Source organism: Embiotoca jacksoni, unplaced genomic scaffold (genome assembly GCF_022577435.1).
Source record: "Embiotoca jacksoni isolate LCO1_2020_lvr unplaced genomic scaffold, fEmbJac1.0.p SCAF_7, whole genome shotgun sequence".
Lineage (NCBI taxonomy): Eukaryota > Metazoa > Chordata > Actinopteri > Embiotocidae > Embiotoca > Embiotoca jacksoni.
In genome coordinates, this window is record NW_027185425.1 from 2,667,257 (window position 1) to 2,684,173 (window position 16,917).

The 16,917-nt window shown below is 41.3% G+C and overlaps 1 protein-coding gene across 5 annotated transcripts in view; it reads right to left on the reverse strand.

Annotated features, from left to right (window-relative positions):
- Positions 1 to 7,246: 7,246 nt before the first annotated feature.
- Positions 7,247 to 16,917, reverse strand: part of map7d1b (MAP7 domain containing 1b) — a 39,532-nt gene continuing 29,861 nt past the window's right edge. For all 5 annotated transcript variants that reach the window (XM_069175814.1, XM_069175812.1, XM_069175813.1 and 2 more), the window contains 10 exons: positions 16,305 to 16,432; positions 14,737 to 14,879; positions 13,934 to 14,178; positions 12,420 to 12,777; positions 11,351 to 11,531; positions 9,558 to 9,662; positions 9,388 to 9,438; positions 9,244 to 9,298; positions 8,140 to 8,418; positions 7,247 to 7,892 (listed from right to left, as the gene is read on the reverse strand). In XM_069175814.1, coding sequence (XP_069031915.1) covers positions 7,882 to 7,892; positions 8,140 to 8,418; positions 9,244 to 9,298; positions 9,388 to 9,438; positions 9,558 to 9,662; positions 11,351 to 11,531; positions 12,420 to 12,777; positions 13,934 to 14,178; positions 14,737 to 14,879; positions 16,305 to 16,432 — 1,556 coding nt within the window. In that variant the 3' untranslated portion in view covers positions 7,247 to 7,881. The remainder of the gene's footprint in view (positions 7,893 to 8,139; positions 8,419 to 9,243; positions 9,299 to 9,387; positions 9,439 to 9,557; positions 9,663 to 11,350; positions 11,532 to 12,419; positions 12,778 to 13,933; positions 14,179 to 14,736; positions 14,880 to 16,304; positions 16,433 to 16,917) is intronic.

Here is a 16,917-nt window from a genome sequence, read left to right on the forward strand (position 1 = left end):
CAAGGAGACAACAACAAAAAAGACCAGAAAAGAATACAAAATCAGTCAAAAGTGGGGATATCACATATTCTTTTTTGTGCACCAGATAACAACCCTATTTACCGTTTATTAACAGTGATAAATATTGTATTACAGCATTATTTTTATACTCAACTCAGGCTCTTTTTAAGCCTAAATGTCACAATCTATGATCAAATCTGAATCCTTCGCTGGTTTGATTTTGTACAGTTGACAGTACATTTTTTTAAGTTTTAATGTCAAAGTTAAACTTGTTGTTTCTAAATAACCACATCTCAGTTTAACTAATATGTATTCAAAATAGCCATGTGGTATTGGATAAGTTTTGTGTCTGTGCCATGTTGATCCAGATCTTTCCGTTGGTTCATGTAGCACCTGTTGACCTCAGGGAACTTGTGATCCCACAAGATGATGAGGAAAACATCCCTCAACAGCTGTACTAGACTTCTATTTTTACTTCACTTGTACTTTATTATTAATTAGTTGTTTTTTTTACATGGACAGTTTGTCAGGAAAGGACATAAATAACATCATATGAAAGGATTCCACAAGCAGCCGAGTATAATGTGCTGACAGTTATCACGTTTTATTTGATATTAAAGTGCATACTTTCTTGTTTGGTTATCAATTCTTTTTAGCGACTATTTTAAACTTTTATCTGTTTCAAATATGACTCTATTTAAACCTCCAAACTATTTTTGACTAATCTTTTTGCTTTCTTGATGGCAACATGTGGCTTTAAGTGTCGCACCCGATTCAGGTTGGTAGGAAGTCACCGAAAATCAGCATTTGTAATCCTGTTTGAATATTTATTTTGTTTGTAAGGAAAAATAAGTGGATGTTTTTTTTTTAATTCAAATCATACTCTATAATCTGTTTATTGTAGCTACAACCGGTTGGTGATCACTGATCTAAAGATGATCCACTGAGATGAGCTGAGTCTCAGACTCGACTGTCTGTCCTTCAGCACAAAAGATCTGGTTTGAATTTTCACAACTCAGTCTGGCACGCTGTGATCAAGTCACCCCTCGTTGACCTACGACAGAGATATGCAAACGGTTCCCATTCACTGTCATTTTGTCTTTGCAGCACAGGTGTCAGACACTTGGATGTGCTGAGGTTAAAATTAACCCTGACAAATCTCTCCTTCAGCCACAATGTGAGGCCACACATGGCTCCTTGTCTGTCACTCAGGGTTACAAGCTGTTTATGAGCTCATGGATTCCAAGGGACCGAGGACAACTTTAACCAGTGAGGTCATGAGATTCACGTGAAATAAAGTCAGTAAGACGAAAGGGATCGTTGCGTATTTACTGACGGCAACATTAAACTAGTGGAGCATTTGTGTCATCATTCAAAATAGAGCAAACAAAACAGCAAGCAATTATAAAATTTGTGTATCTATGTAGCAAAAGTAAAACTCAGAATTCAATCTATTTTTTTCCATTAAAGAAGTGTCAGATTCCCCCAAAGCATCCTGATTAAAAACTGTTTATGTATTTCTTACCTGAAACTAACACGATTGAAGTAGCATATAAACCATTTCCCTTTCCTGTCTTTGAAGCTGCACATATCACAAGCTAAACAAATTCAGACTTACCTTTTTCAGAGGAAAATAAAAACACAACAGGGCTTTAAATATTTTTTCAAGGCATCAAAATAGTTTTTAAGTGTGAGAAAGTAAAACAGAAAGAGGAAAAAGGCTCACCTTGTGTAATGGAGAGTGAAAGTAACTCACACAGTGAGCAGTGAGACGTCTCTGCTTCCTCGTTTGAAGATGAAACCTCAGTGAAAGGTGTTGAGAATGAGCACAGCCTCCTGTAACCGACTGTCTGACGACCACTTGGTGAAATCACATCTCATTTATAAATAGTTGGCTCCCTGGAAGCGTTTTCAACAATGTTGTCTGAAGAAAGTGCTCGTGATGATCTACGATTGTCACTGTTTGCTGCCACACATTTAATATCTCTGCGGGGTCGGCTGGTGGCTGTAAAATAAAAACTTAAATGTAGACATTGTGTTAAATGAGAACACGGATGGATCAAATGTTCAACACGTTTTACACATAACAATGATCCCATTGGATTTCATGTGAAGGCTTGGCGGGGGGGGGGGGGGGGGGGGGATTACTCACCTGCAGCACATGATCTTCTGTTTGTTTTGGATTTTGCAGCCTGTTGGAGCAGCCAGTTGTTTTATTGTAACTGAGACACTAAAGCTGCAGGTTTTTTATCTCTGGTCCCACATTGTCTGGGCAGTAAACACACCGGTCACTGTGGGACCAGAGATAGCAAGCTGAAAGAGAGTAAAGGCCTGAGCAGCACATCTAGTAATCAACCCTGGACAGACCATGACGCTGTAAAGTGGTTATGCAAATATCAGACTGTCCAGGAACATGAAGAGTAAAAGCATTTGCAACAGGCTGATAATCAGTTACATCCTTGATTTAATGAGGTGCTTATATGCGTACTGTACAAGTCTGCTAAAGCAGCCATTGTTGTTGGATAGTTGAAGCATCATATACATCTAGCATATACATTAGTTTTAACAAGACAAACAGTCCACAGTCATGGAAGCAGATCTGTGAAGCTTCACTCGGGTACAACAATGCTGATATGCTGATTTTTACCACGTAAAAAATTTGCCATGTCCATTGTCTTTGTGTTAGCATGCTTCTGTAGCGAAAAAAATTTCCCCTCGGGGATTAATAAAGTAACTACCTAACCTAACCTAACATTAGCTGAATGTTAAAACACTGAACACTGAGCAGCATACAGCTGACAAGAAGAGAGACTGAGGGATCACTTAAATTATTACACTTAATCCTGAGGTGGACATTAATATCTGCACCAAATGTCAACGTAATACATCCAGTAGTTGTTGAGACATCTAACCCAGAAGCACAAATGTGAACTTTATAACAGATAAGATACAAGCATCAGATTCACATAAAGGGACAGCATGGTCTGAGCGTCAATTACACATTGTATTACCTTGAGCTGTGGATTGTGTAAAACGACACAAAAGGTTCAGTTCCCCGAGACTAAAAGCAATAATATGTCGCTGTAACACAAATGAAGTCAGATATAGTTTGGCATGTAAGATAATTCTGTAACTCTGCATCCAGTTTGATAAAAGCAATGTTTTTCCACTGAGAGAGACCTCCCCCTCTTCTGAGGTTTGATTGTGCTGCAATTTAGCCATTTTTTAAAATATCCACACCAGCACTGAATCACTTTTTTGCCACTATCTTAACTTTCTGGAGCGTAATCTTCATGCTTCAGCTATGGCAGACCTTATCTGTTTTATTGGTTTTAACAATCATTATGCCAATTTTCTTCCCTTTCTTTTTTTTTTTTTTACATTAAAATATTGGGTTACCATGCTGCTAACCAATGCTATTAATAACTACCACTCATAAATTATGTTATAAGGTAGTAACTGGAGAGGACAGGCGGCAGCACGGGGGGACACAAAGATCATCTAGGGTTTGCGTGGCCACTAAAAACCCACCCACGGCACCGGGTCTGGGGTTGAATACTCTGTTCATGATCTGCAGACAATGTTCTTTCTCATTAAGGTATCAAAAGTATCTGAATCAATGAGGTAAACAGTCTAAGACATGTGTTGCCGTACCCTACAGAAACTTCACAGAAAGTCTATCCAGATCAGATTTCTTATAGAAGCACCAGTGATAAAGAAAAGCAGAAAGGTCAGGAGGTCACTGAAGTTATAGGGATACATTATCTGAGAACCAGGAAGACTTCCACCAAATTTTGTTCCAATCCATCCAATAGATGTTGAGAGATTTCGCTGGTAATGACTTAAAAGGTTTTGACTTCCAGATTGATCATCTGAAACAAAGTGGAGGACCCACCAACAAACAGAGAGCATCGTCAATATATAAACAAATGATCAATAATGTCAGGTAAACATCCACTGATAAGACACACAATAGAACATAATAGAGCTCTGAGTTTGAGTCGAGTAAACGGGGTGTCATTAGTCATACAGGCTCTTTGTATGCAGCGCTGCATTGTCTGTTGGATAAGCTTTCTAATTATAAAACCAAAGTAAACAGATACAGTCAGTGTGCCCTCACTCCGGGTTTCTGTCTGGAATCACTTCTCTGTGCCAAATGTCAGCATAGCTGCAGTGAAACAAGGTTCAGTGTATTTTGTTGGACATTTGATCCACTGGCGACTGTGTGACAAATGCACTGTGACCGAACCCAACCGGCCAGCTGCAGCAATGAGAGCTCTGTTTGAGGACAAAGTTACCTAAACAAGCGTGACCACAAGGCTTTTAACATTTGATTGTGAGAATGTGTTTTAGCAAGTGGACAGAAAATCTCATGGGTACCTCTTTGATCCTTTGGCCGGTCGACACCTCAGACTGAGCTGCCTGTGGTCAGCTGTCTTCTCCGTGCAACATTTACATTACATTGAAGCCACAGTCAAACAAACACAGGCTGCTCATGACAACAGAGTCAACACTGCATTAGTTATTTCTTTTAGGTATGAAATTCAGTTTCCCACGCACAAAATTATCTGATCGCAGGACCTATGGACAGTCAGATAAAGAACACAAATTACGAAATGTTATTCTTAAAAAAATCCAGACTTCAAATCTAGCAGACTGGTCATCTTCATCATTGTGATGCAGCAAATATCTATAGGAATCGGAGCTACGACAGAACTCGTTATTGTATTGATTGCGAAGGTCTAAAGGTCGTCTGGGTTTTATTTGTATGACGATAACTGTTATGTTTTAAACATGAAATACTGATATCATGTTAAAAGGACACATTCGACTATCGCAAGTAAGTGATAATATTGTAAATAAGTAGGTGGTCCATGGTATCGCTCTTTAACGCTGGTTGGCAACTGCTGATAAACAAGAGAAGAACAAGACACCGCAACCTAAGATGCGACCGTAGACTGTAAAAGATAAAATATTATTGATGGCCTTTCCGCACAAGGACAGTTAAGCTTTTGTCTTTATTAGAATGCTCTAAAACTGATTTTTTTTTTTTTTTTTTTTTATTAATGGCTAATATCCGGCAAACAGGCTGAAGGAGCAATACCGCCACCTATTGTCAATAATGTTTTATACATATTGCAATCATGTTGTTGTGAATTCTTTTGGCCATGATAATCATTTAGTGATTTGGTATTGTGTTAAAACTGTGAATTAAAGAGGAAACAACAGTCTTTAACGAGTCAGTGAACGGTGATGTAAACATTCTCAACTGCAACTAGACCAAACTTAATGCAACAGAAATTAATCACAAAGTAAAAGGCTGCATTCCAAAATGGATGTCGAAGTACAAAGAGGCCTCTTCAGGATCAGTAACCCTCTAAAAATGTCAGCAGGTTGTGTTTTAATGAGACACACTGTGGTCCTGGTACAGCAACCTGCAGGCTGGAAGGGGTTAAAGATTGTGAGCTCTTCCAGTTACGTAAAATAATCCAGGGTGCTTTACAATACCTGTCACTGCCAGTCCAAACTCTGTTTTAGTGAACCCTGGTGGTACGAGAGATTTATCCCCTGACAGAAATAACAGTGGGGAGTGGTGGTTCTCTGAGCCACTCTTCAAGGTTTTCCACTACATCTTTCCAGAACTGTCACAGCATATCCACTTCATTTTATTTCCAATATTTATTGTCCGAGTTAAACCATACAGGGGTGTAAAATCAACTCTATGTATATTTTTGTAATAGATAAACTTACTTCGGCATCCCAGCCTGCATTTCAGATCACTTCCTTCTATAAGTCTTCCCCTAATCTAATTCATCTCAAGTTTTCACATATTCTAGTCTCAGTATTTGACATTTTGCCATATAATATTGATCAAAAGGAACATTTTCTCTCCTAATGATACGTTAAATTAATTTGCAGCAATTTACTTTAGAAGTTATGGCCTTATGGAGGACAGATACAGGAGATCATTCCTGCCCACTGCAATAAGACTGTATAATAACTCACCTCTGGCAAAATCCATCACACAACAATAACACTGTTGTCTGTGTTTCTTGGTTGTTTATATATATATATATATATATATATATATATATATATATATACTGTACTGTATATACTGTGCATTTTATATTTAATATATATATATTTTTACTGTTATTTTATTGTTTTTTTTTTATTATTTATTATTATTTTATTGCTTTCCTGTATGCTGCTGTAGTGAAAAAAATGTCCCCTTGGGGATTAATAAAGTAACTACCTAACCTAACCTAACCTTAGTTTTCCATGGTACCAGTGTACTTTGAATAAACAAAAAAAAAAAGAATGTGTGTGGGGGGAAATTACAGCAGCCCTGCAGAGCTCAGTGCCCTGTAGCTTGTAAAAAAACAAACAAACAAACATGCAAATAGATAAATAGCACGCAAATTAAGAGAACAATTTGCCAACACACACGTAGCATACAGAAAAACTCGATGGTTCGGAGGATGATCTCGGCTGTGTTTCGGTGTCAGTGCTGCCTCCTGCTGGAGCTGAATGTGAACTGCAGTTACCACAGTCTGCTGCGTCTCGTAAACTGTTCCAAACTGTAGCAGGTGGAACAATAAGTACTCGGATGCTTTACTACAATAAAAAGTGCAATCATTGCACTGTAAAAGTATTTGATAAGGTAAAAGTTCTGCATTTAAAATGTTACTAAGAGAGTGTAAGTATAATCAGGAAAATGCACTTTAAATATTAAAACTAAAAGTGACAATTAGCTATATTTTATAATACTAGCTTGTTACCCAACATATATAGTATAAGCAGGATTTTACTGCTGTGGATGGTAAATGTGATTAGTTTTGATAATTAATTTCTTTATTGATCGACTGTTTGATGTAGAAAAAAGTCCAATATGACACCTTCACTGTGTTTGTGTTGTCCAACCAACAGTTCAAACCTCAAAATGATTAAAAAAATAAATAAATTTAAATGACCAAATCCTCACCTTTGAGAAGCCGCTTTGTGCAATATTCAACATTTTATATGGAAAATTATTCCGATAGTTTCATGTCCAACAAAACTTCATATGTTACCAGGTCTTCAAGTGTTTTGTTTGTAAAACTCTTCATTTGTAACGTAGCTAAAGCTGTAGTGGAGTAGCAGAAGTTTACAGTGCCTCAAATTTGTAGTGAAAGTACCACCACTACTTCAGTGTATAGTATTGCCGCTGCTGGATGCACAGAAACTGGCAGAGAGCCTGAGGCCCTTTCATAAAGCTTTATTTCACAGATCCCCTGTAACAGGAGGCCGAGGCAGCCAGGCTCATTATACATTTACATACACTGTCTGTGGCCAGTCCTTACAATGCTCCTCATGTTAAATAACTCAATAATTCAAGACAAAACAGCAAACACACACACACACACACACACACTCACACTCACACACACACACACACACACACGTACATTGTTCAACTTAAGATAACAATAACAATATCATAGCGACGGTAATAATAACAACCATTGTCAAATATTATGTATTTCCAGGGTCTTATACTGTATTTTCTAAAATTTGTTACACAGTCAGTCATCTTTAAGGTGCACCATAAAAATCTGCATGTGACATTTCAATAAAACTTGACAAATGCTGCACCATAACACGCGGTGAAGACAGAGAATACTTGCATTTAAAAACATTTTTTTGTATATTTCAGATGAGTTCTGCTCCTCCTCGCTGTCCTCTGCGCCGGAGACTGTAGATGTGAGGTCAGCGCAGTTCAACACTGGTTGTTTGGCACACAGTTTCTTTATTTTTTTTTATAAGCCGCTGTGGTGTGGCATGAATCTCATAACTCAAGCAGAGACATAAGGCGCGTCTCCATGGATGTGTGGCGACTCACAGGACCTCTGCAGGGAGACATGATGAATACGGTAAGATGAATCAGGATGCCATCTTTAATTTGTCACGGTAAGAGTAGCACAAAGCCATGATTTATTGTATTACATACACGTGTCACAATATCGTCAGTGAAAAAAAGCCTGTTCAAATTCAATCTGTCCAGGTTTATTGATTTGCACATCAAATAAAAGGTCAAATATAAAAAATAAAAAGTATAACCGGTTGAAAAACAAGGAAGCATTCATAAATCGGTACCTGCGACATGCTGAGGCTTCATAGGGCCTGTTTTCATCAGGAAGGGCTCTCCTCCCTCGAAGGCCAGGATTGGCTCGCTGACCAGCCCGCTCTGCTGCTGCCCGGCGTTGCTGCTGCCGTTGTTCAGCTGCATGATCTCCTCGAAGTCCGCTGCCTGCCCGTTGGCTGAGACGCCGTTCTGGTGGGCGGCGGGCTGGACGCCGTTTACGACAACGGGGCCGGAGACGCCTTGTGACGGGCTGAGGACCGCGGCGCCGGGAACCTGCAGGTTTCCAGGAGCTGCAGACAGAACAGAGACACGAGTGCAGTTTTCAGACCGTATTCGGTTTCAGGCAAAAGTTTGGACACCTACTCATTCAGGGTGTTTCTGTATCAATACGAGGGGCAACTGAAAAGTTTTGAGACTGCTCCTGCTGTGAATGAACGAAGCACAGCCCGGTGATACGCACGGAGCACCAGGAAGCAACAAATATTTAATATAATATAAAAAGTTACATCTCTTGATCGACATCAGCACCCGAGTTGCACCCATTTTTCATGACAAGTTGGGACGCTGTGTAAAATGTAAAATAAAAACAGAATACAATGATTTGCGAGTCCTCTAAACCCATATTTAATTGAAAATAGACTTTTCAATATAACATAACATCAAATTTGAATAGTGAGAAATTATTGTATTGTTTTATAAAAAAATATATGCTCACTTTTAATTTGAGACGTTTAAAAAAAAAAAAAAAGTTGGGACAGGCGCATGTTTACCATTGTTTTGCATCACGTCTTTTTACAACACTCTGGAAACATCTGGGAACTGAGGAGTTTTGAAAGTGAAATGTCGTCCCATTCATGCCTGATGTAGGATATTAGCTGCTGATTTTTTGGAAACCGGTTGTATTTCGGTTTGTTTAAGGTTTTTTGCATCCAACAAAATCCAAATTATTATTTCAGAGCTATTTCAGAGTTTTGACATCTTCACTTTGTAAAAAACAAATTGTAAAAATAAAGAAAAGCCCCCTGAGGAGTGTCCAAACATTTCACTGGTTCTGTTTTGGATTTGAAGGCAACAATTTGAGTAAAAAGCAGACCGTCGCGAGACGTGACAATTACCTTTATTGATCTCTGTGTCCTTGCCGTTGACCTGCGGAGACGCTTTGACTTCCTTCTGCGGGGTTTAAAGAACAAAAAGACCCGTGTTATCCCAGAAAGACCTCATTAGTTTCTTCAGGCCTGTTTAAAATGACTCCCACTGACCTTATCTCCTGCGTCACTCTTCCGAGTCCTCTTCATGATCTCCTCCAGGCGCTGTGCAGATAAGACAGGGAGATCAGCGCGTTAGCTGCTGATGTTTTTAAACTCCAGCGTGACCTCAGTGTCTCCCTGAACTCTACACAAAGGTTGTTTTTCTGTCTCTTTGTTCTCACCTTCTTCCTCTCCAGCCGCTCCTGCTCTTCTTTCTGGAAGTGTTTCTCCCTCTCGATGCGCTGACGCTCGGCCTCCTCACGAGCTTTGGCATCAGCCTCCTCCTTCTGAAGGACGAAAACACGAATATGAAGCTCAGAGAAACAACCCAACAAACATACAGCTTCAAAGACAAAAAGTTATTTACAAACAGCCCTGCTATAACTCTTAAATTTAAAAAGCTCTTTTATTTCTTTCTTTTCTATATTTTTAATTGTTCCTTTATATCTGTTTTTATGTGAAATCTTGAATGTAATTTTCTAGCTGTAAAGCACTTGGAGCTGCATTTCTTGTATGAAAGGTGCTATACAAATAGTTTATTATTATCATTATTATAATTATCATCTATCTGATATAACTGCATGTATAAATGTACATTAAAAAAAAGCATTTATATATTTCAATTCATTCTGACATCAGTGTGTGAATGCAGTCTAACAGTAAATGAGACACCACCAGGGGGCAGCACACGCTCAGTGCAGTCTGCAGCCTTCAGGCCGAGGTTCATATCATGAGTAACTCCATTACATGCTTCACTGAGTATTTAAACTCAGCACCAACCAAACAGCTGTTTTAAAGTCACCAATGAAAACAAAATTATGAAGTGTGCATAAATCCCAGCTGTCTATATAATATGCAGTTCCACTCATTTAAACACAGTCACACATTTTCAAAGTGTCCACGGCCACGTTTCCTGCCTTCCTCTACTGCACCTATTTAACAAAAGGCATCAAACCCCTTTTAAAAAAAATAAATAAATAAAAAAATAAAAAACTCAGTGTCTGGAGCAGGACACTTGAACTAAATGAGCTTTACAACAACATGAGGCCACTCTGGCCTCGAGCGAGTGCGCTGTCAGGCTGGAACAATGGTCCGATTGAGGGGACGAGGGGAGTCGAGCATAGCGGAGTGCTGCAGGCAGGGCGCACACTGACGCTGCTTATCCAGAGCCGAGTGGACGAGACAGAGGCAGCACAGGACCGTCACTATCCCCCCGATCACAATGGTTCCCTCAGCCTCTGCTCATCCCCATTATGGAGGTCACCAGCTGGCTTCTGCCCAGGCAGACAAGGGGCCTCTGACTATTAGGGCGCACGCATGACACACATCGTGTGTGACAGAAGCGCACATTCGTACTGCGCCTTTAATCTGCCCAGATGCCAGACAGTCAGGCGGTGAGCGAGTCCAACCGGGGCTGATGTTCGGGCTCACGTACAAGTACAGTTTCCCTGTGCATTAATCTGCCCAGATGGTAAATGGGCTTAGTGCATGTGGGGGATCATAGGGATTCATGGTGGTTAATAGACGGAAAATTAAAGGGTTTCCAGTGCAGCGAGTATTTACAGTTGACGAGGAGTGATGATCTGTCTCACTGGAGTCTGGGACGGTTTGATTCCCACTAGATTATTGGCAGCGTGCTCAAAGGGTTAAAGGATAACTCCGCTCTATTTCAAACCGGTGTGTCAATGTGTTTATTGTATGGGTCATGGTCACTTTGCCTTCTCCACCTGTTTGAGAGATGAGTCGGTCAAAACAGCCTTCGTCAGGCTCCGCACAGCTTTCCAAATAAACATGACTCTTACATGAATCATTATAAACTGGACTTGTTCACATGCCAGTTGGATTCAATTAAACGGAGCATGAGTCAGAACTAAGATGCCTTGCAAGACTTGTAAAACAGCGACTACAGATGTTTTAACAACTTCTGATCCGAAGGAGCTTTTAATGTGTCATCGGCTGGTTCTCCGTCACTGACCTGTTTCTGCTGCCTCTCGTTCTCCTCCTGCTCGACTCTCGCTCTCTCCTGCGCCTCCTTCTCCTCCTGAGCTCGCTGGACTTCGTCTCTCAGACGCTGCTGCTCGGCCATGAACCGAGCCTCCTCCTCCCTGCGCTTCCTCTCTTCTGCGTCCCGGGCCATGGCCTCCTCCCGCAGGATGCTGTAAAGAGGTTTCTGTGTTACACACTGCGTGCACGTCAGCCGTTTTTTGGGGGTTTTGAACTCGAGACCAACGTCATGCTGAAATGATCTGGGAGGATGAACACTGCGATGTCCTCTCCTCGCTGGTATCAACCTTTTTCTTTTGTTTATGTTTCCCTAACCAGTGTGTCAGAAGCTGTAATCACCAGTTAAGTATTATGTTTAATGATATTCTACTGTACTGTAGCTGTGCTCCTTTACACCCTATGCTATTTGTTGTTTGACAGGTTTATCGGTGTAACCGTGTTGTATAATCCTGTAAGAATGCAAACCTATACAAAAGACAAAATAAAACCATTTTCAGGACAATCATTCTCCTCGACTTGGTGCTAAATCTCCTCCCATAGAATTTAGTAAAAGTTATCACACTTTTTGCATCAAAAATGCTGACAATGTGTTTGTCTGATTTCAATTTCACAGATTTTTGGGTCTCAAACCAAGCAAAACAAATTGTTACAGGTATTTATTATTTATACAGAGATGTCGGTTGGCCTGGTAGTTAAAGCACTGCTTCAATCTCGCGTCTGACCTCCATCCCTACACTGCAAGGAGTCTAATAAATGAATAACAAGATACCCCTCTTTCCACTGCTGCACAGCTTCAACCCTCCACTAATGGATGTTTACTGTTATAAGCCCTCATCACAAACAGCAGCAACTTAAAGGATTAAAGCGTCAAAAATATCCTTATTTAAAGCAAAATTGCAGATTTCAAATAAGAACTCGTTCAGGTTTAATCACAACATCCACTTTAAAAAAAAACAGGACAACACAAACATGTTTCTGTTCCTGTCAAAGAAACACATCATCACATTGTTATCAAGACGTATGTAGGTCCTGAGTCTGACCTGTTCCTGTGCTCCTGCTCCAGACGCTCCCGCTCCTCTTTCTCACGCTGCTCTCGGGCTTGTCTGCGTTTCTCTGTGAGGGCGCGAGCGGCTTCCTCTGCGTTGTTGGTGCCTGCTGACGGCCTGCTGGCCGGTGCAGCCGGGGTGGTGGTGGTGGTGGAGGAGGAGGAGGAGGAGGAGGCGGTGGGTGTAGCAGAAGGAGCGGGCGTACTGACGGGTCCCGCTGCAGGAGAAACAGCTGCGGCGGTCGGCTCTACGCTCGGCACGGCTGGAGAGGCGGCTGATACGACCGCCGGGCTGAGAGAAGGAGGTGTAACCGGTTCAGAGGACACCACGATGGCAGGGACGCTACCGGAGGCTGGAAGAGAAAACAGGGGATGTTCATGGTTTTTAAAAACGCAACAGTAAGGAAGCAGATGTCTGGTTGAGCAAGAAAATACTTGAAAAAAGACGAGATTTATTACCTTCCACACCATTTTTTTTTTTTTTTTTTTTAAATAAACAAACAAAAGTTACTTCATGCCCTATTTTCAGTGGAAGGACACTTTATCACACATCATAAGTGGGCGTGTCAATAACAGCCAATCACATTCACTACTTTCCTCCTCTTCAAACACGAACATCTCACCATCTGTTTAACTTTCGTACTGATGATTCAACCGGTAGTTTCGTGTCAATCAAACTGTCTGATCAAACTGATTTTTAATTTCAGGACTTGACAGAATAGAGTCCAGTAGAGCTCTCAGGTGAGACAGACTCCTGATGCCTTCAGATAAAGAGATAGTCTGGAAAAGGTGGTGGAGAGGAGGACGCTGAACAAACTATTGTCCATCTTGGATAATCCTGTCCACCCTCTCAACCACCTGCTGCAGGGACAGCGGAGCACTTTCTCTAAAAGGTTCCTCCAGCTCCGCTGTCACAAGGACAGATACAGGAGATCATTCCTGCCCACTGCCATAAGACTTTACAATAACTCACCTCTGGCAAAATCCATCACAGTACAATAACACTGTTGACTGTGTTTCTTGGTTGCTTGTATATTATATATATAGATATATACTGTACTGTATGTATATATATACATATATATATATATATATACATATATAGATATGTTGACTGTGTTTATTGGTTTGTTGTATATAATATATATAGATATTTAATGTACTGTATATACTGTGCATTTTATATTTTATATTTATATTTTTTACTGCTATTTACTGCTATTTTATTTTATTGTTTTTCTATTATATATTCTATTCTATGATTTTATTCTATTGTTTCTATTATTGCTTCTGTATGTATGCTGCTGTGGCGAAAAAATTTCCCCTCGGGGATTAATAAAGTATATACCTACCTACCTACCTAAAAAAGGCCGTCATAGATTCGAGAGCACACTAACACGCTGCAGGGATCATTTCGTGTCCTCACACCGAAACTACGCTGCCACATAAATGTCAGCCAAAACCTCCGAGGTCACCTTGAAGCACTGTCACCACGGTAACCGCACTCACTCTTTTTCTCCTCCGGAGCGACGGGCTGCTGGGGGTCGTGGCCCGTTTCCACGGCGACCGCGGCGACCGTAGGGGTCTGCACTCGGGCGGGCGTCTGGGCCCGTTTGGGTCGGGTCTTGGTGCCAGCCGGAGAGGGCGTCTTCTTGCCCGTTGGCGTCTTGGAGGCCGCCGCCGGCACCAGCGGGGACAGGGGCCGGGTTTTGGGGGCGGCGGGTGACGGAGGTCTGTTTTTGGGCTTCGGGGTGCTGAGGGACGGAGAGGAGGTGAAATATGAGCGGGAGACAGACTCAGAAAAGAGAGTCTGAGTGAAATGATATTTCCTGGCAGTGCAGGGAAAGGTAATGAGGTTCCCAGTGCACCGCAAAAAGCCCACAACTAGGTCATGTGGAAGATATGAGTGCCTCAATGTGAAACGGCACATCGGCTCGCTGTGGTTCTTTGGCTGAAGGAGGGTGAAACCTGAGAAGAGTGAGTCAGGGAGACATCTCCCCCCCCCCCCCCCCCCTGTGCATCAGTCAGGAAAGCCCCATTCTGTCGGAGAGCTGCTGTCCTCACAGACACAGACCTGCCGCTGGCCGTCGGCCGCTGACTGAACGGCGTCCAGCGGCGCCTCTTTTAGCGGTTGGATTATCACACCTTGGACCATCTGCCAGACACTAACCTGCTCCAGGAATGAAGCACACCAGCTCCCAGCCTCTCTCCCACATTAATTAAGTTCCCAATATAGAACTAAAAAACATTTTTCCAGCTAATGGGCCATTTTAAAAAAAATTTTTTTTTTTACAGTTAATCTGTTAGGATACCTGGTCTCTGCTCTGGATCTCTGGATCGTGGTGACCGGTGACGTCGTCTTTCTTTTCTTCTGCACCCTGTCTTTTGTGAGAGCGATCTTCTCTTTTTCGTTCTCCCTCTCCTTGTCCTTCTTCTCTTTCTTCTTTTTATCCACCTGGAAGAACAAGGTGACACAAATAACCAAGGTTTTATTTCCTCGGGGCGAAGGCTGACACGTCGGCTTGACACCACGTAGAGCAGATAATATTTTGTTAGTTGCAGACGCTATTTCCAAATAGCATTTTCAAGCAAGTGTCAGTTTAATTTGCAAGTCTTTATGTTTAAATGTGCATTTACAGGGCACAGAGCAACATTAATCACCCAGTTTGAGAGTTTGTTTCTGGCACCCGGATGAATGCAAACCCAAAATTGATTCTGCTTTTTGCTCCGTTTTTGTTCTCCACCACCCCTTGGCTTAAAATAGCTTAGCTTTAGCTTCAGCTGCTACCTGCCCCACTATGACCACCAGCTAGTTGCTAACTGTGTCTGCCTGCAGTGTCGTGCTAAGTTTTTTCAACGCCTGCTGCAGCTGGAAACTGATACTGATGACAGTGAGAGTGAACCAAAACTGTTAAATTACACAAAACACAAACATTGTGTTGATGAATACAAAAAGGCTCCAAGAGTCTGGTGATGATTATCAAAAGATTAGAATTGATTTTCATTTCTTCTGAAAGTACATTAAACCCAAGAGATGCAACAAATACGGTGACATATATTATATCACACATTACAAATAGGTAATAATAATAAGTGGCCGTAGTGCATCAATATCATTCGTTCCTGTAAATTATATTGCTTAGTTTGATCATCTTTTCTTAAAAAAGAAAACTATAAAATCAGTCAACTCTCCGTCTTCTTTGTATCGAGCGCTTTGATTGGCTCTTAACACCGAGGCCTGTTTCAAAGCCGAACCTGTGGGGCTCTTCTGTTTGAAGGCAAAAAGCTGATTCTCCTCAAACAAAGCACGAGCCATATTCGGATGTAATATTACTCGCCAGAGACAACGTCCTTTTAGTATATGCAGCTTTGTGAATTGGTATTACGAGCATGACTCTTCCCACCACACATACGACCCATTATTATTATGAAATATTAATAAGTGCAACGTAGCCTCCCATCAGCATTTATTAGGTTTTCGAGGTTAAAGCGAAGGGTTTCATTCTCAGTGAAGAGAAGATGTTAAATAATCTCTGGATGATCTTTAGAAAGTAACAATACACTCTATATTTTTTGACGTTTTTGGACATGAAGATCCACTTAAACAATTTAAAACAGTTTAATCCAAATCACAATATCAAAGGAAATCCAGACACAGCACACAACAATCAGTCATAACAATAAAACCACCGACAGCTGAAGCATTACGTGTAATTTCATTGTCGATTTATTATTTTGGAGACTAGATTTCCTAATATTCTGTCAACCCGATTCATTTCCATAGGAGGGACAACCCGTCAGTGGTTTTTAATGTTATGACTGATCGCTCTTTGGTCACAGCAGGTCAAAGGTCATCATGTGTCCAATGGCGTGCGCCTACCGGTGTGGAGTTCCGTCGGCGCGGGCGCTGGGTGATGTCCGGCGTGCTGGCGGAGGAGACCCTCCAGCGCTCGGCGGCGTTGTGGTGCGGGTGGTGGTGGGAGGAGGCGTTCAGCGGGCTGGCAGAGGCTGAACGGGAGCAGTGGTGAGAGTCTGAGCGACACACACAAACACGCAGAGAGCGACGGCATGGCGCGCACACACACACACACACACACCATGCAGGGTGATAAAAGGCCACGCCGCGAACACGACACGCTGCCGGACGGTGAGTCGCATCCCGCTGAGCAGAGGGGGACGGATTGATTTAATTCACAAATCAATCGTGGTTTTATTCCTATTGTTTGCTGTCCTCTGTAGTGCAGCAATCATTTAAATACATTTAGATCTTTTAAAGAAAAGACAAAATTGTTCCAATTCGTAAATAGCCGTAATTTATTCGCAATTTGCTTTTTGTCTTTGATTTATTTGACTGTAAATCGATTTATTTTTGGGAGTTTTAAACTGTTGTTTACAAACAATAAATCCTCTGAAGACTTCATCTTGGAATCTGGGAAAACTCAGGTGTGCATTTTTTACTATTTCTCAACATTACAAATAATAAAATAACATAT